At 53.7% G+C, this 26454-nt stretch overlaps 1 protein-coding gene across 3 annotated transcripts; it reads right to left on the bottom strand.

Annotated features, from left to right (window-relative positions):
- Positions 1-1251: 1251 nt before the first annotated feature.
- ENTPD6 (ectonucleoside triphosphate diphosphohydrolase 6) lies at positions 1252-19300 on the bottom strand. 3 transcript variants are annotated; one of them, XM_043883936.1, is made up of 15 exons: positions 19127-19300; positions 17709-17799; positions 14533-14856; positions 12935-13011; positions 12069-12212; positions 11027-11102; positions 10330-10365; positions 9562-9650; positions 8717-8796; positions 8057-8121; positions 6490-6591; positions 4402-4542; positions 3549-3605; positions 2545-2657; positions 1252-2452 (listed from the first exon to the last, which is right to left on the bottom strand). In XM_043883936.1, the coding sequence occupies exons 3-15, from the start codon at positions 14822-14824 to the stop codon at positions 2354-2356; spliced, it is 1371 nt and encodes a 456-aa protein (XP_043739871.1). In that variant the 5' UTR covers positions 14825-14856; positions 17709-17799; positions 19127-19300; the 3' UTR covers positions 1252-2353. The 3 variants fall into 3 exon arrangements, with proteins under 3 accessions (XP_043739871.1, XP_043739870.1, XP_043739872.1); XM_043883935.1 differs by lacking the exons at positions 17709-17799; positions 19127-19300 and adding exons at positions 16186-16340; positions 17230-17390; XM_043883937.1 differs by lacking the exons at positions 17709-17799; positions 19127-19300 and adding an exon at positions 17230-17390.
- Between the last annotated feature and the right edge of the window lie 7154 nt (positions 19301-26454).

Raw genomic sequence — 26454 nt, 5'->3', positions numbered from 1 at the left:
GGGTGGGAACCTCTTGCCCGTGTGCATCACCCACAGCGTGCTGGGACTGTGCATTGTCTGGCTATTTTTGAAAAAACAAGAGCCTGCTTTATTATCACAAAGACAGTGAATGACTTGCATAGTCTGCTCGCTTAAAAATGTTCCATGACTTATTTGGGACTCTCTTGGGCGACGTCCAGTTGTTTACTTTTTCAGACGTGAGATCACCGACCTATAAATGGACCAAATCAATTTTCACTTTGGCCTTCACGCATTTTTGATTCCTGGCCTCTGGAGTCTGCACAGTAGCTAAGCTTCTAGCTATCGTGGAAGGAAGGGGCTGGGAGGCCCGCCAAGGTAGGGGTGCAGGATGCGGGGAGCCAGTTTTCATTTCCTTGTCAAGTGGATCCTCAGGCTTCAGTGCTGAGGTGGCTTTCTGTCTGGGGAAAGCATCTCCCCACTGTCTTTTCCTGCCGTGTCAAACGCAGACCTATACGTCTCCCACCTCAAGGCTGACACTTTGGGGAACCTGCTGGGCAGAGGGCTGTTGGCTCCGGTTTTCAGCATCTGTGTCCTGATGGCCTGCCCCCAGCCCTCTGGAGGTGGGGATGTGGTAACCCCCACCTAGTCAGGCCCCCCGGGGGACGGTGCAGACTCCCCGTGTCTGTCCGGCAGGCTCAGGTGTTCTTGGGTTTCACACCTGTCTCTCTCTCCTGGTCCTGCACACTCAGAGGTCAGGGCTCCGTCCCTGCAGGCCTGACATGTGGGCTTATGCAGCAGTCATGCCACTCTGGACCCCTTCAGCCGTAGGGGTCTGAAGCCTACACCTTCAGCCGTAGGAAGGGTCTGTCTGGTCTTTGTCCTGGCTGTGACCCCCTTCTGCTGGTCCTTGATTAAAACCAGATCCTCACAAGACACACTGCAGCTGGAGGTCAGTGCCCGCTCCAGACCACTCGGCCCTGGAGGTGATGAGCCTGCAGATGTCACAGTCCAGAGGGGGGCTCTGCTCTGCTGGACCCCAGAAAAGCCTAGACCTCCACAGGCCCACCCCGGACAGGGGACACCAGGAGTTCCCTGTGGAGCCTCTGTGTGTCCTGCTGCTGCTGTCTCCCCAAGAGGCACTGACAGGACTTTAATCCTGCCATCACACATCACCCACGGGGGCAGGTTTTTGTTTCAACTTCGGTGAACGGGAACGTAAGGTGCCCAACGTGGGCGCTGGGGTGGAGGGACAGTGCTGATGCTCACCGAGAGGAATCAGAGGAGCAGAAACCCTGGAAAACCCTTTATTTCAAGTGGAACACATGAGGTTCAGCTTATTTCGAGAACTGTACATTCACCACAGGAGCAACTGTGGGCCTGGGGCCCACAGAGCCCTGTGTCCGGCTCGGCCAGCACCCCGCGAGTCCGTGGGGGCCGGGCCGCCAGAGGGTGGATCCGTGGCTGTGGCCGGGTGGACACTGCTTGGCGGCCAACGGCTCAGGCAGCGATACATCCAGTGGGCTCAGGACACAGCTTCTGTGCGAGCGCTCAGCACCACACAGACGTCACCCTCTCACACACACACACGCGCGGCTCAGAACACAGCTTCTGAATGAGTGCTTGGCACCACAGACGTCACACACAGACACACACACACACTCTTCACAGCAGCGCACACTCACATTCAGACACATACACGGCTCAGGACACAGCTTCTGCACGAGTGCTTGGCACCACACAGACGCCACACACAGACACACACACTCTTCACAGCAGTGCACACTCAGACACACACACACACACCCATACACAGCTCAGGACACAGCTTCTGCGTGAGTGTTTGGCACCACACAGACGTCACACACAGACATACACACTCTTCACAGCAGCGCACATTCACATTCAGACTCCTCGGGGAGCCCAGGCAGGTGGGCCACGGAGAGACATCCCCTCCAGCCCTCCTCCCACACTCAGTGCCAACCCAGCAGCTGAGCCTGAGCCCCCTGAGGACGCGGCTTCTGGATGACATCACAGTCCACACCCCCGGGGATGCCAAGCCCACCGGTCCAGGGGGACGCCCGCTGGAGAGCAGCACAGAACAAGACTCCTGTCATAGGACGCGTGTCACGGCCGTCCCAGGCCTGAGATGGGACAGTGTGGATGGCAGCGGGGCCGCCCTGGCCTCAGTCTGTGCCCCCTGCCCCATCTGGACACCGTCCACCTGGAGCCAAAGCCTGGGCTGCGTTCCAGCGCACCCAGGGGCTGGCGTGTGTGGCCGTGGGGAGGAGGGTCCCGGCCGGCACCGTGGCCCCCATCCTGCAAGTCAGGGTTCCCAAAGGGGCCTTCTTTCGCAGAGCCTGCGCTTCTGCAAGGACGGCCGGCAACTTGGCAGCTACGCGGCGGGGCTCTTGTGTCTCCTCAGGGAGTCGATGTAATGAAAAGTGGCGCCCAGAGCCCAGCTGGTCTCCACATTGTCGATCTTCCGGGTCAGCTTGAAGAGACCAGCAGGGAGAGGAGCACAGGTGTGGGAAAGGCAGGCACGTGCTCCTGAGGGGCAGGGAAGGGGCACCCCACGGTCCTTACCTTCAGCACTTTGTCCCCCGGGAAGCCGAGCTCCTGGAGCAGCAAGCTGACGTAGGTGAGGTCCAGGCACAGGAAGGGGCTAGGTGGCGGCCGGGTCTCCGCCGTCCGGCACACTGCGGGGGACACGGCTCCTGGGTGGGGGCTGGGCTCAGGCCGCCAGCTCCACCCACGCGGGGCACCACCCCCCAGGCCCTGCGCCACCCAGGGCCTCCCTGCTGGTCAGAGCCCAGCACCAGCAGGGACTCGAGGTCAGCCTGGGGTCCACCACCCACCCCGGCCCTGTCTCCACCTGGTGACCCCAGCCACCTCTCCTGGGTGTGGACCCCAACCTCCTGAGGGCTGGAAACACCCTTGAAGCTGGTGAGAGAGAGAGCAATCCACCCCTCTTCACGAGGACAAACCACCCACAGCCTCTGCTCAGAGCCTTCTCCCGCTGGTGTCCAGGAGACAAACCCAGAAGTGAGGAGGACGATGGAAAAGCAGCCTTTCTGGGGGCAGGGGGAGGGGAAGGAGGTCTTTTGATGGAGAAATACAGAGTTTAACTCCTTGGACCTGCAACTGGGAAAGGGACTCAGGGCGGAACCACTACAAGCGGCCTGCACATGTGCTGGTGGGGAGTGAGGAGGGAGGGGTGGGCAACCCGCCCCCGGCCACACCCCAGGGGGACGGATCTCGGTTCCCCCTCTTTGGGCTCTGCTGTGCAGGGGTCCCTGGCAACTGTGAATCTGCTGGGACACTTTGGGGGCTTGAGGTTACCCTAGCCAAACAGAATCAGAAAAAGTGAAATCAGGGGAGTCCATGCCTCACACCCCAGGACTAAAACCCCTGCCCCCACCACCCAGGCCACACAGGGCACAGCGGGCTGGGGTCCAGCCAGCTCGGGGGCCCCTCACACACTCACACCCCTGAAGGCTTGTCTGGGCAACAGGCAGGAGCTGAAGAGCAATTCCGGGGCCAGGGCCTGCCTCGAGCCCGGGACGGTGTCCTGCCTCCAGGCCACTCACCATACTTGGCCGCGACCTCGAAGTCCTCGACGACAAGGCTGCCTCCCTTCTCCGCATCTGTGGATGAGACCAAGCGCCCCGTTGGCACCAGGGCTGCGGAGCAGGTGGCACCGAGGCCCATGCACCCTGGGAGAGGGGTCCAGAGGTGGACGGCTGCGTGTCTGGGCATCGGAGAATGAGGACGACGTGCCCTGGCTCCAGCTGAGGGGAGCCTGCAGGCAGGGCAGCTGCTCAGATGCCCCAGAGAGAGGGACCTGGGCCCAGGGCCCACCTTCCCCTATCCCAGCCTCGTCCTGCTGGCCGTCGTCCACATGAGACCTGACAGCATAGCCAACCTGATGGCCTCTGTCTCTAGCGTGATTTTCTATGTACACTAATGTTTCATTTTCGCCATGGACAACGTTCTGACACCCTTAATCTATCTCATCAAAAGACATTTCCAGTCCTGACCCAGTGAAGCGACCTCATGACCCTCTCGAGACTTTTTAGTGGGTCTGACGTGCACCAGTCCCAGACTCCCAATGCCGTCTTCTGCCCTGATGGCACGCGTGGGTCGGGAAGGGGTCAGGGTGACACACATAAGCTCCTGAGGGTGGTCTGAGGAGTGGGTGCCAGCCTGGGTGCCAGCAGCTGAGGGTTTGAGAATCACAACAAGTGAGAGAATGAACCAACAGCCAGGAAGCCTTCTTGCACTAAGCGGCTCAGAGAACTGAATTATTTATAAAAGAGAGGCCTAGTACTCGCTACTCACGACAGGTCCCTGCCCTCCCACCACCCTGATGTGACTGACAGGCCCCCTGCCTGAGGTCCCACACCCCAGGCCCCTATATAGCAAACCCGGCTCCACCCTTACCTATGAGGCCCACATTTGCGGCAAGGTCGTAATAGTAGGAAAAGGCATAGAACTCCACGTCCTTCACTTCCTCCGTCTTGCGCACTTTGTTTCGAAGGATCTCGGACACTCGGCGGGCACACAGCTGGTAGAGGCTCCCCGCTGGGGTGAAGGGAAAGCAGACTCAGCAGTCACGGGGCTCTGGGCACCTGACCACGAGGCCCAAGGTGGCCACAACCTGGGGGTGCTCACCAGCAACCTTTCAGGGGCCACACGCTGGGGCCAGGTCAAGGGGAGAAACTGCGAGCACAAAGGTGGCCGGAAGGTGGCCCCGACCCTGAAGGCCAGCAGCCTCAGGCTGGGCTCCTGGTGCTGCCCTCCTGCAGCCCAGTGGGTCCACCCCACGCTCGCCCTGCCTGCCCCGCGCTCAGCTCAAGTGTGCAGCGTCACATCCACTTCACCAGCCACCTGGGTGGGGCCTGCACCCCCTCCTGTCACAGAGGAGGGGGGCTGGGCCTCAGAGGCAGCTTGCCAAGCTCACGAGACTGGTCATGACACTTGCTCAGAAGTGTGACAAACACAGACTGAGTTAGTGGACGTGGATGGCCCACAGCCCATGCCCAGACCCATTTCTGATCTTGCCCCAGCCCTGCTCCACGTCTGATGGCACCTCCGTCCAGCTGCCCCGTGGTCCCTGAAGCCTCCCCCTCGCCCTCTGGATCTCATTTCCCTGCCTTCTCCCTGCTCTGACCCTCACACTGCCTCCTCCTTGCTCCTTAAATGCAGCAGCCAGCTCAGGGCCTTTGGTAAGCTGCCCCCTCAGCTTGGAGCTCATTGCCCAGCACATCACGTCTTGTCTATTCATGCCATGAGGCCTTCCCTGGTTGTCCTTAAACCACGACCCCCCTTCCCAGTCCCCTCCTGTTTATTGCTGGATAATAAAGAATAGGAATTTGCTCTCCGTCCTTGGTCCCTGACACAGAGCTTGTAAAGACTTGTAAGGCCCTGAGTGGTGAGGGTGAGAGGGGTGTCCTGTTATTCTCAGTAAGCCCTAATTTTGTGCTAATGAGGTCACTCCCAGCGGGACCCTCGAGGGCTTCAGGATGGGGGCTGATGGTTAGAGGAGTCGGACATTCAGCACCCCCTGGAGGGCATGGGCAGAGGGCAGGAGACTGAGTCAGTCACCACCGGCCACTGAATTGATCAGTCCCTCTGCAAGAAGCCTCGTAAAACGCCTTCACGAAGGGGCTCAGAGAACTTCTGGGTTGGAGATGTGTGTGTGGGGGGGAGTACCCTTAGGCAGGGGGCTCCAGGCACCCTCCCCACACGCGTGCCTTGTGCCTCTTTCCCATTTGTTTCCCAGCTGTGTCCTTTAGAAGGAACCAGCGACAGGAACGTGTTTCCCAGAGATCTGTGATCCCTCCCAGCAAATTACTGGATTTGAGGACGGGGTCATGGGAACCCCTGATTTATAACAGGTCGGTCAGAGGAACGGGGGCCCAGCACTTGCAAAGGGTGTCTGAGTAGGGGGGCTCAACCTGAGGGGTCTCTGCCCTGACTCTGTAAGTGTCAGAACTGAGCTGAATCACAAGATACCCACTGGTGGCAGAGAGCTGGATGGGCAGGGGAAAACCCCACATTTGAGGTCAGAAGTGATGTCTATGGAAACAGTCCCATCAGTGGCATGTCCAGGTTGGACACGGTACCTCAGTAACCGTTTCAGAAGAAAACTCAGAGCACAGAGCAATGGGGCGCTGTGGGTGAGACAGGCCAAGGGCTCCTTGGCCTCTCCTGTCCTTGCTGGATCACGGGCCAGGGTGGCACGGTCCACAGCTGGGCTTGGCTGTCAGCTTGAGCCTGGGGGTCGTCCAGGCCCTTCCTCACTGGAGGCCTGCTAGGAAACCTGGCCTCTGGAGGAGCATCTGGTGGCAGACAGGGAGGCCCGTGCAGGGAGCCAGTGGGAGGCAGGAGCTCCAGAGCTGAGTTTATCTCACGGGCAAGTACAGGCCAGTCTGTGAAGGAGGCTGGACAGGCCCCCTGCTTCTCTCAGGTGCTGGGGGATAAGGGGCTGCCGTTGACCCTCCTGAGCCGCCCTCCTCCATGCCATACCTGTCTCCTGTCCGGCAATCCTGTACGTCACCTCAGCATGCTCCCACTCTCCTCTGAAACCGGCAGACAGACAAGGGCTGACCAGCTCCTGTCCGTCCTCAGCTGAAAGAAGAGAAGAGGTGAAGAGTGATGAGTCCCATGGAGGGCAGCCCACGGCACCAAGAGCCTCAGAGGGTCAAGGGAACATGCTTCCTTCCTGCCATGATGCTGGACCTCTGGGAGGACCCCAGGTCAGCAGCAGGGGGGCAGAAACCCCAGCAGAGCCATTCCCAGCTCACTGCCAAGGAGGGGCTTCGAGGTTGAGGTGATGGAGCAGAAACCCCAGCAGAGCCATTCCCAGCTCACTGCCAAGGAGGGGCTTCGAGGTTGAGGTGATGGAGCAGAAACCCCAGCAGAGCCATTCCCAGCTCACTGCCAAGGAGGGGCTTCGAGGTTGAGGTGATGGAGCAGGGGATGGTACCCGAAGCGGGTACCTGCTCACCAGGAGCCTGTGCAGCTGGGCCCACAACTGGCAGAGGAAGGGCGGTGGCTGGCCTCCAGGACCCCAGCCCTCGGGGTCCTGCTGGCCTCCCACTGAGCGCGTCCCCATCCTTGCTGATTCTGGTCAGGGCCCTCCCGCACCAGCGGAACAGCCCCCACGGGACCCCAGGAACCTCAGCAGGGATGCCACTGCCTGTGAAGGCAGGAGATAACAAGGACTGTTGTCTGCAACCGCTCAGTCTGGTGTGTGGTCTGCTGAGTGACGACAGCTCATAAGGCAGGAGGTGCCATCACACTTCGGGGAGAAACATGGCTCCCCCGCTGCTCTGATGGGGCGCAGGAGGGGTGCAGGAGGGACAGGACCCCAAGGCTGGGGCAGACGGGTGAGTGGGTGCCTGCCATCCTCCGCTGACTAACGGATGTTTTCTAGACCAGAACGAGGCTGCAGGTGTTTGTGAGACACGGACACGGTTTTGATTTGCAACAAAGGGGACACTGTTAGAAGTTTAAATGGCAGGATCTGAAATAAAAGTGCTGAAGCGGGACGTGTGTGAAAGAGGACTCCAGAGGAACACGCGTGGGCTTGTGCATGTCTGACCAAGGCCTCTGGGGGGACAGGCTGAGGTGGCCTCAGAGCAGAGCCCTGGCCTGCCTTGGGTACACGGTTCCCTAAATATCCCAGGAGCTCAAGCCCCTGCCGGCAACGTCTGGCTTGTCTGAGCCAAGTGCGTCAGAATGGGACAGCATACAGAGGGCCTGGGAGCAGACACAGGCTTTGTCCCCAGATGCCACACCTGGAGGAAGGTCAGGCCACTTCCAAGTTCCCTCCAGTGCAGGAGAACACAGGGCATGACCTCAGGAGCTGCCCCATGGTAAATCCTGATAAACAAGCCGATGCTGATGGTGTTGTTTCTTAGGTTCCTAAGACATTCTCCCTTAGTGATTCAGAAACCACTTCACTAGCCATCTTTCTTTAAAAAGTAACTGGGGAGGTCCTCAGGGGCCCCCAGCAAGGTCTACGGGCACACTCTCCGAGGCTGCCAAATCCTGTTGGCCAGAAGGGCTCTGGACACTGCATCCCACTCACCAGGCTTCCCCTCCTCGCCTCCCAGGACTGCCAGTCTCGCCGACATCAAGCCAAGCCCCAGGTAGCTGTGGAGAGAGTGCCCTGGTGAGGAGAGGCCGCCCGGAGGCCCAGGTGCCGCTCTGCATGCGCCTGGGACTGTCCACTGGACCCAAGGCGCCAGGGGGGCCGGGGCTGGGCAGGGCAGCGGCCTCCTGCTTTTCCCAGGAGCTCCTCGGCTCAACAAGCCAAGACCCTTCCTTGGTGGAGCTCAATCAGGAGCTGTGGACACCGCAGAGAGTGACAGGCAGGCCTCCACCTTCATGGTGCGGACAGGCCTCGTGGAAAGAAGCTACTTAAGGTGCCAGTGGCAAGAAGGTGACCCAGAAAACCCCTGCACAATCCATGGGCTCTTCCCCACTTCCCCAAAAGCCTCTTCCGAGGCAGAAGAGAACACATACAAAAGAAGAAGTACTGCAGGTGAATTTTAAAAGGAGGAAAAGGGAAGAGGAAGGGGGAGGGCGTGGGCTCAGGGGGAGGGGGAGGGCAGGAGGAGGGGGAGGCCACAGAGCGGTCCACGGCAGGGTTCGGGGACTGAGTCTGTGGAAGTACTCTGGTCACTCCCCAGGGGAGGCCTGCGGTGGAAAGCTGAGCCCTTGTCCACCCTCAGTCCTGAGGACGCACCTGTAGGAGTAGAGTCTGTAGGTCCTGTTAAACACCTGGAGGGACGTGAGGAAGCTGGGCGGCGAGGCCTGAAGGGTGCCCTGGGAAGAACACAGGATTAGCGCTCCTTTCCTGCTGGCCTTTCTAGAAAACCATCCCCCACCTCCCTCAATTCATTTGAGAGAACAGGGATATGCACAGATGTATTCAATTAGCTTTTCATCAAATCACAAGCCATGAAACCGCTTAGACCAAGCAATGAAGCACTTGGATTTTTCCTTTTTTGGGGGTTTGATCTCAGCTCCCTGACCAGGGGTGGAACCCTCGTCCCCGGCAGTGGAAGCGTGGAGTCTTAACACTGGACTGCTTGGGAAGTCCCATGTCTCCCCTCTTTTTGAGTGATATTTATCCATTCTGAGAAATATGGCCCAACCAGAACAGTTTTGAGTGTATTTAAGGCTCTTCCATTAAAACTAAAAAAATAAAATAAAAATAAAAAGTGGTGGATGAGGAAAGTACTTTTTAAAAACACCATGCAATCTTAACTGGAAATGTGTCCATCCTGAAAAGGATTATGACCCTGTCCCATATGAGTCAGACTGATGGCCCCTCCCTGGAAGCCCTTGGGGGGCAGGGAGGAACCCACCCCACGCTCTCTGCCCAAAGGGCTCCAGGTAGTATCTGCTGATAGTTTATCACCCCAGCAAAGAGCAAATTCCTATGTTTTTTTCTAGGCAGAGTTAAAATCAAACTAAGCAGGATTCACTGTGTGTGATGACCCTCAGGAGGGAAGCTGAGCTCACAGGTCTCCAGGGGGCTATGGCTCCCCAACAAGGCAGGCAGCTTTGGGGGTGGGGGCTGGTTACCTCGAGTCTCGGGAGGAAGGTGATCTGGGTGGACCCCCCGCCCAGGTCCAGCATGCCCACGCTGCCCCTCCCGGAGGTCTTCAGGCTGCCTGCAGCACCGGAAGTAAAATCCACACGGCAATGACAGTTAATAAACAGAACAGCAAAAAAAGAAAAAAGGGGGAGGTCAGAAGCTAGGCCCTTCCGTGGAAAGAACAACAAGACAGAAGAGGCTGCAGCCACTTAAAAATCTCCACATGTTTGGGGGAGGGCAGGAAGAGCAGCTGCCTGTTGGGGCCTTCATCTGAGCTTTCACCTGGGCTCTGGGCCTGCCCCTGGCACGGCTCTCCACTCCCGGGTGACAGAGCCTGCAGGCAACTTCCCTCCCTCTCGTCCGGTGTCAGACACGCAGGGCGTGTCCATAATTACCACAAAGGGACAGAAACCCACATCCAGAGAGTCATCTGAGAAAAATGACTCCTGTTTCCAAGGACCTATGTTCCTGGTCCCTGGTCTTCCTCCAGCGGGACTTCAATTATAAGCTAATCGGCACTTGCCTCACGTTCGACATTGACTGGGGTGACTCAGGGCTTCTCTCAGGAATGAGGATGGTGCTGCCGCAGGCCACAACCACCCCCCGTACCTGCATCCACAAACTCGGGGCCCGCCCCACGCTGGGATCAGTAACACTGCAAAACCCTGGGGGGTTATTTTAAAGAGCAGAAATGAGGCTCCTGCTCTCAAGACCAGGGTCTGTGAACAGTGCGCTCTGTGATGAAGGGAACCCACCTGTTAAGAAGTTCACGGTGATCCACGCGGAAACACCTGCAGGATAGGGTCACAAAGGGCACCTGAATCACCTGAGAGGCTATAATTACAGCACCGGGGGCTCAGGGGCACGAGGAGACCATTTCCCCACTACTCTCAGCCTCTGGATTGGCTATGGGAACAGGCGTCACTCAAAGCCAACAGCGGCTTCTAGCAGACTGCTCTAAAAGACACCACACTAAAAGCCGGAATGCTTGGCCAAATGTCCTATCCCGCGCTCCCACTCTTTATTAACTGCCTCTTTTCAGAAGAGAAGGGACGAGAACCAAATGTTCTCTTTCCTTCCACCCACACAAACTCTTAAGGTCACATTTAGAGTCGGGGCTGGTAAGGAACCTTATTAAGCGATGCTCTTGGAAATAAGGCAACAGCAATGTACTCACACAGCAACTGGGGATTCTCTCTAAATGTTCTAAGAAGACAGGATTTGTTTTCAGGACTCTGATCTGTGCCAGGCTGGCAGCCAGTCACGAGGAGAACCTAACACTGGCCCCAAAAAGGAGGCTCTGAGACGGTCAGACTGTGGACAGGGGGGTGGGGCAGGGCTGTCACTCCAGTGTCTATGCCTCTGGCCAGGGAAGGCTCCAGCGAGATGCTGACGGCAGTGCTGCATGCAGCCCGCCTTGAGGGATGGACTCGTGGCACTTTCAGTAACTACCTTCGTCTGTCCCGTTCATGATGGAAACACAGTCGTCCCCCACCAGGAATGGCGACGCCTCAAACACTTCTTTGACCTAAGTGTAAAGAAAGACGCGTCTTTAACCTTGAGAATCTAAACTCCCAGACCCCAGTCACTGCCCCGCGTTAGGACAGGACAGGAGGGGTGGCAGGAAGCCCCATGGGGCAGATCCCAGCCCTGGGCCCCCACGCAGACTGGCAGGCATGTGGGGGTGGCAGGAAGCCCCATGGGGCAGATCCCAGCCCTGGGCCCCCACGCAGACTGGCAGGCATGTGCCCAGGGGATGGCCTGGCACAGGGGAGGTGGACGCTGGGAGCAGCTGCATTAGGCTGTAGCTCCTTCTCCATGTTTTAGCCGTAACAGATATATAGAAACATCAGTATGTCTGCACTTGTGTCCCACAATCTGACTTGAGCGCATGAAGGTAGTTTCTATACAGGGACCTTGACAGGCTTGCAACAACGTCATTTAGTAGCTGACAGGTGCAGAAACAGCTTGGAGCAGGACCATTTTGCTGAGAACACTTTCCCTGATTCCTGATGGTTAAGACTTCTACAAGCCCCTGTCAAAGACAGGCTCCAGGGCCACCTTTGGGAGGTGTAGCGCCTGGGTACATGCCAACAGCTTCCTGAGCTGTCCCATCTGAGCGTCAGACCAAGAGAGGGGCCTGCACTTCCTGCGAGGGTGACCAGCTTGAGCCGAAATTTCAAGAATTCAGGTCCCACTGCCTCAGACACACAGCAAGTCCTTGGATGGAAGGAAGCCCTTCAAACATATTATTTTTCACACAAACTTGTTCTTTTTATAAAACAGGTTCATTCCAGAAAACATGAATGGCTTTAAACATCTTGAGGAAGAAAGCATCATTCATCCACAAGCCCTCCACCTAAGGTGACACTGTGAATATGTTGACATGTTTCCTTCCTGTGAGACCTTCTCCAGGGCCCTGCTTGGACGTGGACGGATGCTCCACAGTCTCAGTTATCATCAGCCAACCCTTGGGGGAAATGGAGGTGCTCACCTTCCGCAGCAACTTCTGAGCCTTTTCTCCTGGCAACAGGCGCAGACCAGCTGTGGCCTTGAGGACCAAGGGGGTGGCCTTCCAGAAGTCAAAAGGGATGTCCTGTTTGGCCACGTCCAGTAGCTCCTGGATCCCTGGCGTGCTCTGTGGACGTGGTGGGTAAAGCAAGGTTGGTCTACCCGCAGCGTGGTCATGGTTGCTCCCCACCCTTTAGGCTTTAAATATCTGTAAATGTATTTTTTCCTGATTTTACAAATTGACAGAAACAGTGACTCAAGTGGAGCTGGCGGGGGCATGGGGTGGACCGGGGTTCTACACTCTGGCCCGGCCACCTCGGGCAGTGCCAGGTGAGCTGCAAGGCCTCGGCACACCATGAGAGAATTCCAGGGTCCCTTATGGCCCTAAAATCCACGAAGAGCGACACCAAAGATTCACCTGCACCTGCTGGTATGCTGACCGCCACACACTGGACCAGGGCCCAAGTGTGTATATACACGTGTGGGGCGGTGTGTGGTTGCGTGTATGTGTATATATATATGGTGTGTGTGGCTGTATATATAGTGTGGTATATGTATGTGGTGTGTGTATACACGTGTGGGGTAGTGTGTGGTTGTGTATGTGTGTATGTGTCTGTGCATATACACATGTGGGGTAGTGTGGTTGTATGTGTGTGTGTATATGTATGCTGTGTGTCACTGTATACCAGTGTCCTCCATAGACCCCCTACACTATGGAGCATCCCAGGTGAGCACAGCAGAGATACTGCCCTGGGTGGACCACTCTGCATCTGAGAGGAAGGGAGTCACTGTAATAAGGCTACAAAAGACAAACTTGATGAACAAAGAGACAAGAGAGAAAACTATTACCTTTTCAACGTCATCAGCATAAGCAGAAAGACCTGGCTTCAGTGCTTTGAAGGTTTCATGGGTCAAGGTGGGAGTTTCTAAAGGAAAATCATATTTTATACAAGGTACAAGTGTGAATATAAACACAAATCCAGGAATCTCTACAACTATGATGAGCCACACTTTTAAGGCAGACATCTGAAAACAGACCTTCGCTGTTTCTTGTCTAAACTCTGCCTCTTTAGTCTGGCTAAATGAGGAATATTATACTTAGTGTTTCAGCTAGAACTTTTCCTCTTAAAAAAAAATGAACCTTATTTATTTACTTAGGCCACACTACAAGGCATGTGGGATCTTAGTTCCCCAACCAGGGATTGAACCCCTGTCCCCTGCATTGGAAGCATAGAGTCCAATGCATGCTTAACCACTGGACCACCAGGGAATCCCCCAAATCAACTTTTCTGAGGTATAATTTACATACAAAAAACCTATCCATTTAAAGTGGTTAAAGTTTAACACAGTTAATTCTTGCTGATTCAACAAGCAGAGGAGCAGGGCAAATGATTTCAAACTAGAAAAGTAAAATAATTTTCTTGATTCTAGCATGAACACATTACAGGTTCTAAAGAATATTTCATTCTTTTTAAAAAATTCAGTGTCTTAAATTCTCACGTGCTTACACCAGGGGAGAGTGTTCCCAGGCATGCCGAAGCAGAGCAGTGTTGTCAAAATACAGACACAAGGAAAGGTCAGGGACAAACTTTTTGTAACGGCATCTCTCCAAAGAAACCACACTGGAACATGGCTACTAAAGGGTTATACGCTGACACGTGTTGCCTTAAACTTAGCTTCAAATCAATTCTGGAGGTAGGCAAAGTCCAGCATACAAACATTTAACTATTGTTAACAAGTTTAAAAATAAAGCAGATGAAAAGTGGAAAAATGTGCCACAAGAGCCTTGCAGGGGCCTCCTGAAGGTGCCCAGCGCCTCCAGGTCAGCTAAACGCATAGAAGGGTCAGCACAGAAGCAGAGAAGAGGGACCCCAGATGTGAGAACGGACTCCCCAAGGTGGGGGGGACTGGGCAACACTGTGGGTTTCCCCATGGGAGAAGCCAGCAGGTAAAGATGCCCAGCTCTACCCTCATCCCTCCCCAGCCCCCACCTGGGAAGCAGGCCCCTGGGTGATGGCCACAGTTCCCCTTTCACTGAGGCCATGGCCATCGGCACCCCCTTGCTGTCTAGCCCCAGTGGGCAGCTCCGTGTCTTTGCTCATGTACCTGACTTTCTTGAACTCTCGGCTCCCACGGGCCTAAACCTGGGGCTACCAGCTGCCTTGAACTCAGCCCATGTGACTTCTGGCCTAAGTCATGGTCCCAGCCACCAACCCGCTGGGGACGCTGGGAGGGGACAGGACACCCCCACACCCTCTGAGATCTCAGCTGCCCTTAGCTGGTCACCAGACACCAGTGTGAGTGAGGACATCGGGGACTCCCGAGAACCAGCCCTGTCGACAAGCTCCCCGAGGAGTCCCGGGCAGGAGGTCCGGTCCACCCCGAGGGCCTGTGCACTGCTGTGAAATGGAGGGCAGGGGATGCGGTTGGGGCTTTCTGCCCAGTACCTCCAGGCTGCCGGCTGAACTGGAAGACGTGCACACGGGTGCCGGTGCTGCCCGCGTCAAACATGATGCCGTAGGAGACCTCAGGTCCGTGGGTGCCTGGCCTCGGGGGACTGTGGGCCTGCTGGCCCCTCCGGCCCCCCGTGGCCGCCTCGGGGATGCCGAGGAAGGCCTGGGTGGCGGAGGCCCAGTGCCACTTGATGTAGGCGACGTAGATGAACAGGCACACGAACAGCCCCAGCGGGTACGCCACCTTCGTCATCCTCAGGTTCGCATTGTTTGGTATTTTTCTCATTTCCTCGTGTGTGGAAGATGGTGCTAGAGCAGCTGGTGGGAGGGAGAGGGGCAGGAAAAACACGCTAGGCTGTGAGGTTCCAGGGCCAGTGGGAAATTCCTGTGTTCAGGGACAAAATCTGCTCAACCACAATTCTTTCCACAGGGACTTCCCTCGCGGTCCAGTGGCTAAGACGCTGCGCTCCCAATGTGGGGGAGCCCAGGTTCGATCCTCGGTCAGGGAACTAGAATCCACATGCCGTAACTAAGACCTGGTACAGCCAAATAAATAATAATCAATAAATATTAATTCCCTCCCCACTGATCTGCATTTTTCCTGTGAAATCAGAAGCTTCATTTGCTTCTCAGAATGATTCTGGAAGGTGGGATCCCCATGGAACAGAAGAGGAACTGAGATTTGTAAAGACTAGACAACCTGTCCAAGACCGTCCATCGTTCCTGCTGGTGCCGACCAGGGCCACAGCCCCCAGGCCCATGGTGCCCTCCAGGGGCTGGTCCAGGCAGATGGCTCTAGACTTGGTGCTATTTTAAAAGCCAAGTGCACACGGTGTCCCTGGACTTTTCAAGGGAACAGACATATATCCAGTTCATTCTCCCCAGTCTCACTTTTCCTCCCACGTTGGTAATTTACTTTCCAAAGGTTTAAACTCTGGTCCCTTAGGGACTGCTGCGGCTGCTGCTGCCAAGTCGCTTCAGTCGTGTCCAACTCTGTGTGACTCCATAGATGGCAACCCACCAGGCTCCCCCATCCCTGAGATTCTCCAGGCAAGAACACTGGAGTGGGTTGCCATTTCCTTTTCCAATGCATGAAAGTGAAAAGTGAAAGTGAAGTCACTTAGTCGTGTCCGACTCTTACCGACCCCATGGACTGCAGCCCACCCAGGCTCCTCCGTCTATGGGATTTTCCAGGCAAGAGTCCTGGAGTGGGTTGCCACTGCCTTCTCCGTGGGGACTCCAGAGTCATACAAGATCAGAGAAACAGCTCGTTCTGGGAGTTTCATAGCAGATACCCCCTTTCATTCACATGCATGTTCCTGCCGAGAAGGAAATCACACCCATGAGCTTTCAAAGCCCCTGACAAATTGATTCGGCCCCACTATTTTTGGTTCAGCGCACCTCAAAATGGAGGCCTTTGCTCAATGGAGGCACCAGGCGGGAACCAGAGGCTCAGAGGATGAGAAGGGAGGCACCTGGTTGTCTGGGCTCCCCCTGTCCTCAGGGACGTCCGCCATCTGTCCACCTTCACTGTCAGTTGTGGGAGGTGGAGTGGACACCCCAGGGGAGGGAAGACAGCAATGCTGGCTGGGTGGGAAGCAGGGCGCATGCCCATGGGTGAGCCCCTGGTCAGGGAGCTGGTCTCACCTGTAAGTGGTGGGGCTTGGTGCTCAGGACACAAAAGACAGTGTGGGAGGAGGGCTGGAGAACAGCATGACTGCACTTTCCGGGGAGGGGGAGTGGAGGCCAGGTCTGGACAGCAGGGAGCAATCTTGGGTGGATTCATGATAACCCCAGGCTGTCTGGGGGAGGACAGACAAAACAGTAGGGGATCTAGTCCTTCAGCCACACCTGGATGCCCACAGCCCCTGGAGCATGGCCCAAATCTTGGGGGTCCCTGTGCCCCTGCTGGGGGGGCCTGCCTGGAGGCCTGGGGATGGAGGGGAGATAGCACACCCCTCCCTGAGCTTCTGCAGCTGGGATCCAGGCTCCTTGGTGCTCTCCCCGCCCACTCTCAAGCAAGCTGCGGTTCCTTTGTGCCTTCCTGCCCTCTGGAGAGAAGGTTCCTCTCTGGAAGCAGGGACCAGCCCACTCATCCTAATTTCCCGACCACGACACAAGGCCAGAAACCAGCAGCTGCTCAGCCAACACCTGCAGGTGAGGAAGGCTAGCTGATGACGCAGCAATTCACCGGGAGGCATGGAGGATGCTTCAGGACCCCGGTGATGGCCATCTGAGATGGGAATATTTCGGCAGGATATGGCAGTGACCAGGTTTTCCACATGTGGAGTTTGAAATGATGGCAGGACTCCATTTGGACACAGAATTGAGCCTTGTGAGAGATTCTAGGTTTGGGGTTGGTACTTGAGCAGCCATCCCCCAGCAGCCAGCTCCACCCAGGAACAGGCCTTTTCAGAGGCTTCCTGTTTTTAGGTTACAGTAACCCAAAGTTTCCCATGGCTAAGTGATCTCTGAAAAAGGTACTTACAGTGAAAGTTCTAAAGCAGCTATTTCCAAGGATAGTTAGCAAGGACAGAGAAGCAAAACTAACATCTTACAACTCTGAAAGTGTTTTACTTTTACATAATCAGTTTTTTGTTTTTTATTTTAAGATAAGAAGGGATTTATTAGAATGCAACTTGTGAAGCTTATAAGCGGGTGGGCGAGAAATGCCATGCCCTGAGAACTTACTGGGCTACAGTTTTCTAATCAAAGGAAAAGTGGGAAGGCGGAGAACTTCCTGGTCTTTCTTGAGTAGATGTGATGCTTCCATCATCAGTTCCTCCTTCAGGTTGGGCAGGGGAGCTTTCTTGTCCCTACACGGTCAGGCTAGGTCCAGAAATTATTGTTTTTCTCTGTGTGCAGAGAGCATGTCGTAGGGATAATTAACTTACTGAGCTCACTGTTTCATAGTTTATGAGCAAATTTCATCATGTCCTATGTTAGCCTGAGAGCCATAATACACAATCAGATTAACAAGTAGAATATTACATTTTGAGGCAAAGGCTGCTCTTAATTAAATTTGTCTACCCATTTTAAAAACACCACTTTAAACATGCTATGAATATATCCTGTTACCAGAGCCCACAGTGCGGGCACCTATATACCACATGATGACTGATTTCCATACAACAGGACCAATGCCCAGGAATGTCTGTAAACAGACTTGCCTGGGATCACACGGCTGGCACACCGCAAGGCCGAGGAGCTTCAGGCTTCTGAATCCAAATCAAACGTGCTTCATTCATCACTTCCCTGTCCCTGTGAATACAAGACTACTTCAGATGACCAAAAAACATGTGAAGTTACATACATAATCATTAAAGTTACAGGGGGCATCCCAGGTGGCTCAGTGGTAAAGAATCCACCTGCCAATGCAGGAGACGCGGGTTCGATGATCTCTGGGTGGGGAAGATCCTCTGGAGGAGGAAATGGCAACCTACTCCAGTGTTCTTGCCTGGAAAAATCCCATGGACAGAGAAGCCTGGTGGGCTGCAGGCCATGGGGTCGCAAAGGGTTAGACATGACTGAGCACAATCATTCAAGTTACACAGCAAGTTCAGGGTGGCATAAACAGAGGTCAAACAGAGCATAACTCTGAGGGGGACCGAGCCAGGAACAGCCATGTCCCTGAGGCTGGAGCCTAAAAGCCAGTTTCATTCCTTGGGGTAAGGGGCTTGTCCAGAGCTAAGACAGTCGCAGGAGGGGTGGGTCACATTTCGGTGACACTACCGACACCTCTCCAGAGGATCGCCAAAGAAAATAATTTTCGTTCAGTTTTGCTCTTTAAAGGAGGGTCTAGAACAGCGCTGTTAAGGCAAGGTGGTGGGGAATGAGGACTCGGCCGGTGGTGCGGCAGGATGTAGCTGCACAAAGGCAAACAGAGGTTTGGCTGAGCTAACCTGTCTCCCAGTTGGCTACGGCAGTGGGGTGGGGCTGCCTCCCCCCGTCCTAGGTCAGAGAGGAGAGTCTCGTTGTGGAGCAGCGGCAGTGATGTCCCGCCCCACCCCCCGGGCAAGCTTTCTAGGAGCTGGGGACCGGCAGGTCGGCTCGCGAAATACAAGCTCTATCCGATTTAGATCTGTAGGCCAGTTTCTTCAAGGGTAAAGTCCCCCAAAGGACCGTGCGCGCAAATGACTGCCCAGATGCTGAAAACCTATCCAAAAATTACAGCGCATAACCAAACACGAATCCCTCTGGTAGGTGTCAATAGGCTTTCCTCCCCTGCTGATCAGGACCCTGTAGGGTCTTCTGCGCCCGGGCTGGGAGCGGGTCGGCAGATGCCGGCTTAATGAATGAGGCAGACTCCGGGCTCCCCGGGGTGGACACCCGGGCGGTCTTGTCCAGCCCCGTGCCAGAACACAGACTGCGGCCCCCAGACATCAGCGGAGCCCTGGGTGCCAGTGACCCTGAGGCCACCTCCAGGCGCTGCCGCCCGGAGACGGGAGTAGCCGGGCTCCGGGTTTGCACCCCGGAGGCTCCAGATCTGCCCCGTCCCCCGGGGCGAAGCGCACAGTGCCCGGAGGGGGGGGGGAGGGGGCGGGAAACGTGCATCCGCACCCCGGGGCCGGCGGGACCCGCCGCTTACCCTTCAGCGCCCTGCGCCCCACCCGCGGAGCGGAGTGCTGGTCCCCGGGGAGCTCGCAGGCCTCCGAGGCCGCTTCCCCGCGGTCCTGCCACACCGGTGTCGGCACGGCCTCCACCCCGGCGTCCGCGGGCAGTGGACCCGGGAGCCTCGGCCCCGCCCCCTTGTGCCCCGCGTCAGCCCAGTGCGCAGGCGCAGCGTGGCGGCGGGGGGCGGGGCGGCAAAGTACGCAGGCGCAGCATGGAGGCGGGGGCGGGGGCGGCCCAGCGCGCAGGCGCCGTGGTCCCGGCTGGTGTAGTCCTTGATGGCGCGGTCTCGGTTGTGTGGCTCCAGCTCCTAGCTCTCCTCCGCGGCACGGCGGAGCAGCCCTGCGTCTTGCTTGGCGGGTGTCAGCCCTGCAGTCTCACAACCTTGACCAGCGTTGGAAGTTTTGATTTTTCTCGGGTTCCCCCCCACGACATCTAAAGTCCCTCTTTTCCCTTAAGGTAATTCACAGTAGAAAATGCCACCACGACAGGCCAGGCAGTGCCGTGGCCCCCATGTTCTTGTCTCTTCCTGGAAGCGGCCCCGGTTCCCTGCTCCTGGTCAGGGCAGTCGTTCACGCAGCCCTGTTTCCTCAGGGTCCTGCTGGCAGGGCTGCCCACGTGTCCCCTCGGCCACAGCCTCCTCTCTTGGCCACAGTGCGGCCGGCCTTCCAGCATCTCTTACTGTGGATGCGCCCACGTGACAGACGGCACCCGGCCAATGGGGTGTCGGTGCGCCCCTTGCAGACCTGGTCCTGGGAGAATTTGGTGGTTCCTGAATCCCGGGGTCTTCCTGAGTTTGTTGTTGAGACATGGGCAGTTGAGAGTGAGTGGGTGCTGACAGTTGGATGTAGGTACAAAAGTACTGAGGCCAGGCGTGGGCAAGGGGGTGGTTTCCTCACTGCCAGCACCTGGTGGGACACTGGCCTCATTTACCAGGTTGTGTGGCTTAACACTGACTCTGATCAGCTCCACCTTGGGCTCACACTGCTACCGCTTCCCTGTTCTGGGTGACTTAACTTTAGCTGGCTCACAAGTAACGAATGCCAGCCAGGTAAGCTCCCATCAGTGTTTTGCCAGGCCTTCAACTGCTGCGAACCCTGGAAGAGCGCCTTTTGTGTAGATGGTTAAAGGTCACTGAGACCCTCCTCCCCAGGGGAGAAAGAACCTCTGGTTGCCATCAGTAACACTACTTCTCCCCACAGTCAGATTCTGTTTTTAGCTTTGGTCCCTTTCAGTTCCCCTGTACCCCTTTGGCAGCAAAGAGTGCAGCTTCGAATGCCTGTGTATGTCACCCACAATAAACTTCGTCTAAACTTCGTCATTGCTCTATCAAGTTGCTGCTTTCTCTTTCAGTCTCGTGGTTCCATCTCAGGTCAGAAAATATTATTCACTGTCTCAGACACCCAACACAGGCCAAGCCAGGAGATGTGGTTTTTCAGGCAACACTTAACCGGCACTGTCTCTTGTTCTACGAGTTTGCTGTCATGATTAATACTACAGGATCCCAAGGACTATCTCTGTGTACATGTGTAGGTATATCTGTGGGGGAAATGCCCAGAAAAGAAATTGCAATGGTAGAGGATGTGTCCTTTGCCTTTTTTTCTTTTAAATATTTGGATCCATATGGCTAAATTGGGCTTCCCAGGTGGTGCTATTGGTAAAGAACCTGCTTGCCAATGCAGGAGACTAAGAGATATGGATTCGCTCTCTGGGTCGGGAAGATCCCCTCGAGGAGGGCATGGCAACCCACTCCAGTATTCTTGCCTGGAGAATCTCATAGACAGAGGAGCCTGGTGGGCTATGGTCCATAGGGTCTCAAAGAGTCGGACACAACTGAAGGGACTTAGGACTGACGTGTGTCCGAATTACTCATTACACATTGTGCTAATTGGCCTGCCCAAAGTAGTATGTGGGAGCATGGGTTTCCCCATCTTTTCACTACTGGAGTTCTTTCAAACCTTTGGATCGTTGCAGTCCAGTTGTACACAGTTCTTTCTCACATACAACCATACAAATTTGCCTGCAATGAGGGAGACCTGGGTTCGATCCCTGGGTTGGGAAGATCCCCTAGAGAAGGGAAAGGCTACCCATTACAGTATTCTGGCCTGGAGAATTCCATGGATTGTATAGTCCATGGGGTTGCAAAGAGTCGGGCACGACTGAGCGAACTTCACTTTCACTTTCACAACCATGCAGTTTTTTAAAAAGCATTAAAAGTATATATATTATTTATTTATTTTTGGCTGTGCTGGGTCTTTGGTGCTGTATGTGGGCTTTCTCTAGTTGCGGACACTGGGGGTTGCTCTTTGCTGTGGTTCTCGGGTTTCTCATAGCAATGGTTTCTCTTGTTTCAGAGCATGGACTCTAGGTGCTCGGGCTTCAGTAGTTTAGGCTCTAAGGCCTAGTTGCCCCAGGGTGTGTGAAATCTTCTCAGACCAGGGATCCAACTGGTGCCCCCTGCATTGGAGGGCAGATTCTTATCCACTGCGCCACCAGGGCAGTCCAGCCATACAGTTTTACATTTATTTTAATATTTTGAAATTATTGATTGTGGAACTGTGATGGCCCTGCTTCTGTCGAACTCACAAAATTTTTACCATATTTCTTAGGATTTCTAGCATTAATATGTTTTACTGACATGGGCTTTGCATATGCTGTTTGCTGCTTGGAAAGCTCTTCTCCCAGGTCTTTCCTTAGTAAAAGGCTATGGTCTGAATGCTGAGCACCAAAGAATTGATGCTTTTGAACTGTGGTGTTGAAGAAGACTCTTGAAAGTCCCTTGGACAGCAAGGAGATTCAACCAGTCCATCCTAAAGGAAATCAGTCCTGAATATTCATTGGAAGGACTGATGCTGAAACTGAAACTCCAATACTTTGGCCACCTGATGTGAAGAGCTGACTCATTTGAAAAGACTCTGCTGCTGGGAAAGATTGAAGTCAGGAGAAGGGGACGACAGAAGATAAGATGGTTGGATGGCATCACTGACTCAATGGACATGAGTTTGAGTAAACTGTGGGAGTTGGTGATGGACAGGGAGGCCTGGCGTGCTGCAGTCCATAGGGTCTCAAAGAGTCAGACATGACTGAGCGACTGAACTGAACTGAATGGTCTGAATGTGTGCATCTCTCCAAGTTCATACATTCAAATCCTAGCCTCGAAATGGTGGTGTCAGGAGGGGAGGCCTCTGGAAGGTGGATGGCATTAGTGCCCTCCTAAAAGAGACTCCAGAGGCTATCCACCACCCCGTCTGCCACGTGAGATTTCAGTGAGAAACCAGCCCTCACCAGCCCTCATCAGACCATGACTCTTTGTTTTATATTTTTAAATTTCTCTCAGCTTATTTCTTTCTGTCTATTTTTTGGAGTGTATTCTGTTTTTTGTATTTCTAATTAATTATCTCAATTTTCAGTCTGTTTAAAAAAACTCTGATTTATTTGCCCGCACAGGCTCTAGTTGTGGCCATAGGATCTTGTCGTGGCATGTTCCCCAGCCAGGGAAGGAAGCTGGGCCCCTGATTTGAGGTCGCACAGTCTTAGCCACTGGACCACCATGCAAGGCCCAACATACCGAAATTTAATAATTTAATTAAGTAAAAAAGTTTTTTTTTTTTTACTTAATGTTTTCAATTAGCAATACATTGTGATGTCGCAAAATTGAAAACATACAAAATGAAACATACAGTGATAGTGTTTTGAGACATGCTATTTCCCTTCCTGGAGGCAATCACAGTTGACACTCGCTTGTATCGCCAGAGGAATTTAGTACATGCATACGCATTTCTGCATCTGCATGAGCTGGTTTCTAATATATTTTTCAATTGTAATAAAGTGGCTCATCCTCAAACTTATTTGTTCCGTTACTTCTGAATTCACACTTCTAGAAATGTGCTTGGTGTCCATTTGTTGAGGGGACGCCAGGTGGCAGTATTCTACTGAGAGATGGAGGCCAAGGACCAAGGGGAAGGGGCTTGCCGTGCCAAAAATTAAATATTGATTTCACGTGGTTTTCTTTTGCAAAATGGGCCTCTTCAGCCCTCTGGCAGTGAGTGCTGTGTAAGTGTGCAGGTAAATGCCTGCTCAGTTTTAACAAATTAAAGAGGACTTAGTTGAGTTTAAAATCTGTGGCAAAGCGGAGCTATAGGATCTGACATGGGACTCAGTTATGTTTGGTTTCTTGAGAAAAAGTGTTTTTAATTTATTTTTTAATTGGTGGTAAATTGGTTTACAATTTTGTGTTGGTTTCTACTGAACAACAATGCAAACGATCATAATTATATATATATATATATATATATATATCCAACAGATGCTGAACTAGAGCTGGATTTTCCAGCCTCCATGCCAAGATGGGAATGCAGAGACGAGTCCAGATTCAGGCTCTCAGAGTGTCTGTTCTGGAGGGAGATGCTGAAGTGGAGCCTCAAAGGACGAGCAAAGGGAGGGTGCTGACTGGTAGAATGAGAGGAACAAAATGAATTCGAAGGAAGGAGAGGAATCTGCTTAGAAGAAAGACAGAAATATATATGTATGTATCCCTTCCTTCTTGAGCTTCCCTCCCCTCCCCGCATCGCACCCCTCTAGGTCACCACAGAGCACCAGGCTGGGTTCCCTGAAACACAGTTTTAACGCTGCTCCCAGTTCAGACTCCATGACCAGCCTTCACACGTCTGTTCTTGCCTCTTCCCTCAGACTGTGAGCTTCCAGTGACTTAAACCCACAAACAAATGTTATCTGTGGGGTTAAAGTGACAACAGAAGCCCTCTTGCTTCTCCATGCTTCCCTTCACTTTAGAAGATGAATTGACTCCTTCCTCAGGTGAGCCCCACCGCAGGCCCACGGCCACCTGATTCTCTCTTTTCCTGGATAACCCCCCCTTACTGTTTTCTCCTTCCTTCTCCTGACGTTCTGGGTGTGAGTATATATTCCCTATATCGAAACCTCTCCCCCAGCAAAAGAGTGCTTTCAATATTCCTTGTTCTGTATGCATTTTCCACTGAAGAATACACCCTAAAGATAATTACAAAGAGAATCAATAAATCAATAAATACAAAGAGAAATTTTTTTTTACAGTTTTAAAAGATTTTGTTTTAATGTGGACCATTTTTAACCTCTTTATTAAATTCATTACAATATTGCTTCTGTTTCTTATGTTTTGGTTTTTTGGCCCCTGAGGCATGTGGGATCTTAGCTCCCCGACCAGGGATTGGACCCATACCCCCTGCACTGGAAGGCAAAGTCTTAACCAGAGGACCTCCAGGGAAGTCCCCCAAAAGAATATTTTTCAAGCTTTAAAAAAAATTGAGCTATAGCGTATTACAGCTGCTGGACAACCCTCATCTTAAGTGTGGGACTTGATTTTTTGCAAACATTCACACCGGTAGCACAACCAGTCCGTCATGATAAGAGCAGGCCCAGCTCCCAGGAGGCCCCTTGCTCCCCTTCCCAGTAATCACAGTAGTGTCTTGCAGAGACAAGATTAGTCCCTTTGGTGGCTGCATGGTGTCCTGACGCACGGTTGTGATATGCTTAGCCACATGCCTCCGGTCTTTGCGGTTAGACAAGACGGACCCCTCACAGACCTTGCACACGTTACCTCTTGTCTTTGCACTTTTACAAGCCCAAGTTCATCTCACAAAAAACACATAAAAGTACTTGGAACAGGGCCTTTCGATCTTGCTACTTCCTCCTGCTATTTCTGTCTTTCTTCTAAGCAGATTCCTTTCCTTCTAATTCATTTTGTTCCTCTCATTCTACCAGTCAGCACCCTCCCTTTGCTCGTCCTTTGAGGCTCCCCTTCAGCATCTCCCTCCAGAACAGACACTCTGAGAGCCTGAACCTGGACTCGTCTCTGCGTTCCCAGCTTGGCACAGAGGCTGGAAAATCCAGCTCCAGTTCAGCATCTGTTGGATAAACAAATTTGTGTGCCAGTATCTTAGACCTTATGAGGGTTACAAATACCAGATCCTGCAAGGATCAAACCTCCGTTTGCTAAACAGTCAGGCCACAAAACTATCCATAATAGGCGGTGGAGCAGACTCTGATGGCTTAGTTTAATAGCTATAATTAGTCTCTCCCCCAGGCTTCTGCTAAGATGCTCTCCTGGGGTAGCCACAGTGCATGCATCACAATCAGAAACTGAACACTGATGCAAGGTTTAACAAGGTTAAACAAGGTTTAACAACTGTACTGTGTGTTAGTGGCCACACTCACCTCAGGCTGGAGATCTCCAAGCCCCAAGGCTTTGTCTGACCAGAACCCTCATGCTTCTTTGTCTTTCCCTGTGATTCTTTGACTCCGGTCTCCCCCTCAGCCCAGGCTGACCCTTGAAAGGCTCTTAGAAAAGAGCCCTTTTGCCCTTGCTCCCTTATTCCCTTGCTCACCCTGTGTGCAGGACATCCACTGGCTGTATCTGCTTCAGCTCCAGCCTTCACTCAGCCAGGAGTCCTTTGCTTCAAAGCATACTCCCAGATTCACTCCATCTTCATTTGGCTCCTCAGAAGAGCCTGAGGCAGAAGGGAGCTGGGGTGTTTATCCATCGGCTCCCACCAGTGGTTGGTCGAGTGTTTAACTCCCTTGCATGTCTGGCCTGCTGTATGTGCAAACCCTGGAAAGGGTTATTATTATTATTATCATTATTTTTGGCTGCCCTGGGTCTTCATAGTGATGCATGGGGTCTTCTTGCTGCTGTGCCCTGGCTTTCTCTAGTTGCAGCAAGTGGGGGCAACTCCCTAGTTGCGGTGCAAGGCCTTCCCATTGCAGGGGCTTCTCTTGTGTGTGTGGGCTCAGTAGTTGTGATGCACGGGCTTCGTTGTCTGGCAGTGAGTAGAATCTTCCTGGACCAGGGATTGAACATGTGTCCCCTGCGTTGGGCAGGTAGATTCCTAACCACTGGACTATCAGGGAAGTCCCAGGTAAATTATTTCTAAACATGTCTCTCAGTTTGTTTCTTTTGCTGTTTCCTTATGACTAGATTCAGATTAGGGCATCGGAAGTGGTGATATCCCTTTTCTATGCATCTGGTCAGAAGGCACTAGATGTTGGTCTCTGCGGTTGCTGGTGTTGTTCAGGCCCATCACTTGGTCAGGGTTCTGTCTGCCTGGTTTTTCCACCATCCAGTGACTGTATTTCCTTGTGAAATTAATAAATATCTAGTGGGGAAACACTTTGAAACTATGTAAAGATCCCTATACCCCTCCAACTTCTACCCATATCATTATCTATTGATAATTTTTCCTTAAAAAATTGGGACTCATTTTCTCTTTTGAGGGTATGAGGGTTGATGAGACAATTCAGAAAGCTCTGTGT

Source organism: Cervus elaphus, chromosome 23 (assembly GCF_910594005.1).
Source record: "Cervus elaphus chromosome 23, mCerEla1.1, whole genome shotgun sequence".
In the NCBI taxonomy this organism is placed as follows: domain Eukaryota; kingdom Metazoa; phylum Chordata; class Mammalia; order Artiodactyla; family Cervidae; genus Cervus; species Cervus elaphus.
This window is presented reverse-complemented; position numbering and strand designations above follow the sequence as displayed.

Excerpts from the sequence above, each read along its gene's own strand:
- ENTPD6 (XM_043883935.1), bottom strand. The coding sequence starts at position 16,324 with ATGAATCCACCCAAGATTGCTCCCTGCTGTCCAGACCTGGCCTCCACT. Across the intron at positions 10,366-11,026 it reads CATGAACGGGACAGACGAAG|GTGTTTCCGCGTGGATCACC; the intron begins GTAGTTACTGAA and ends CCTATCCTGCAG. Across the intron at positions 9,651-10,329 it reads CACCGTGAACTTCTTAACAG|GCAGCCTGAAGACCTCCGGG; the intron begins GTGGGTTCCCTT and ends CCGGTGCTGCAG.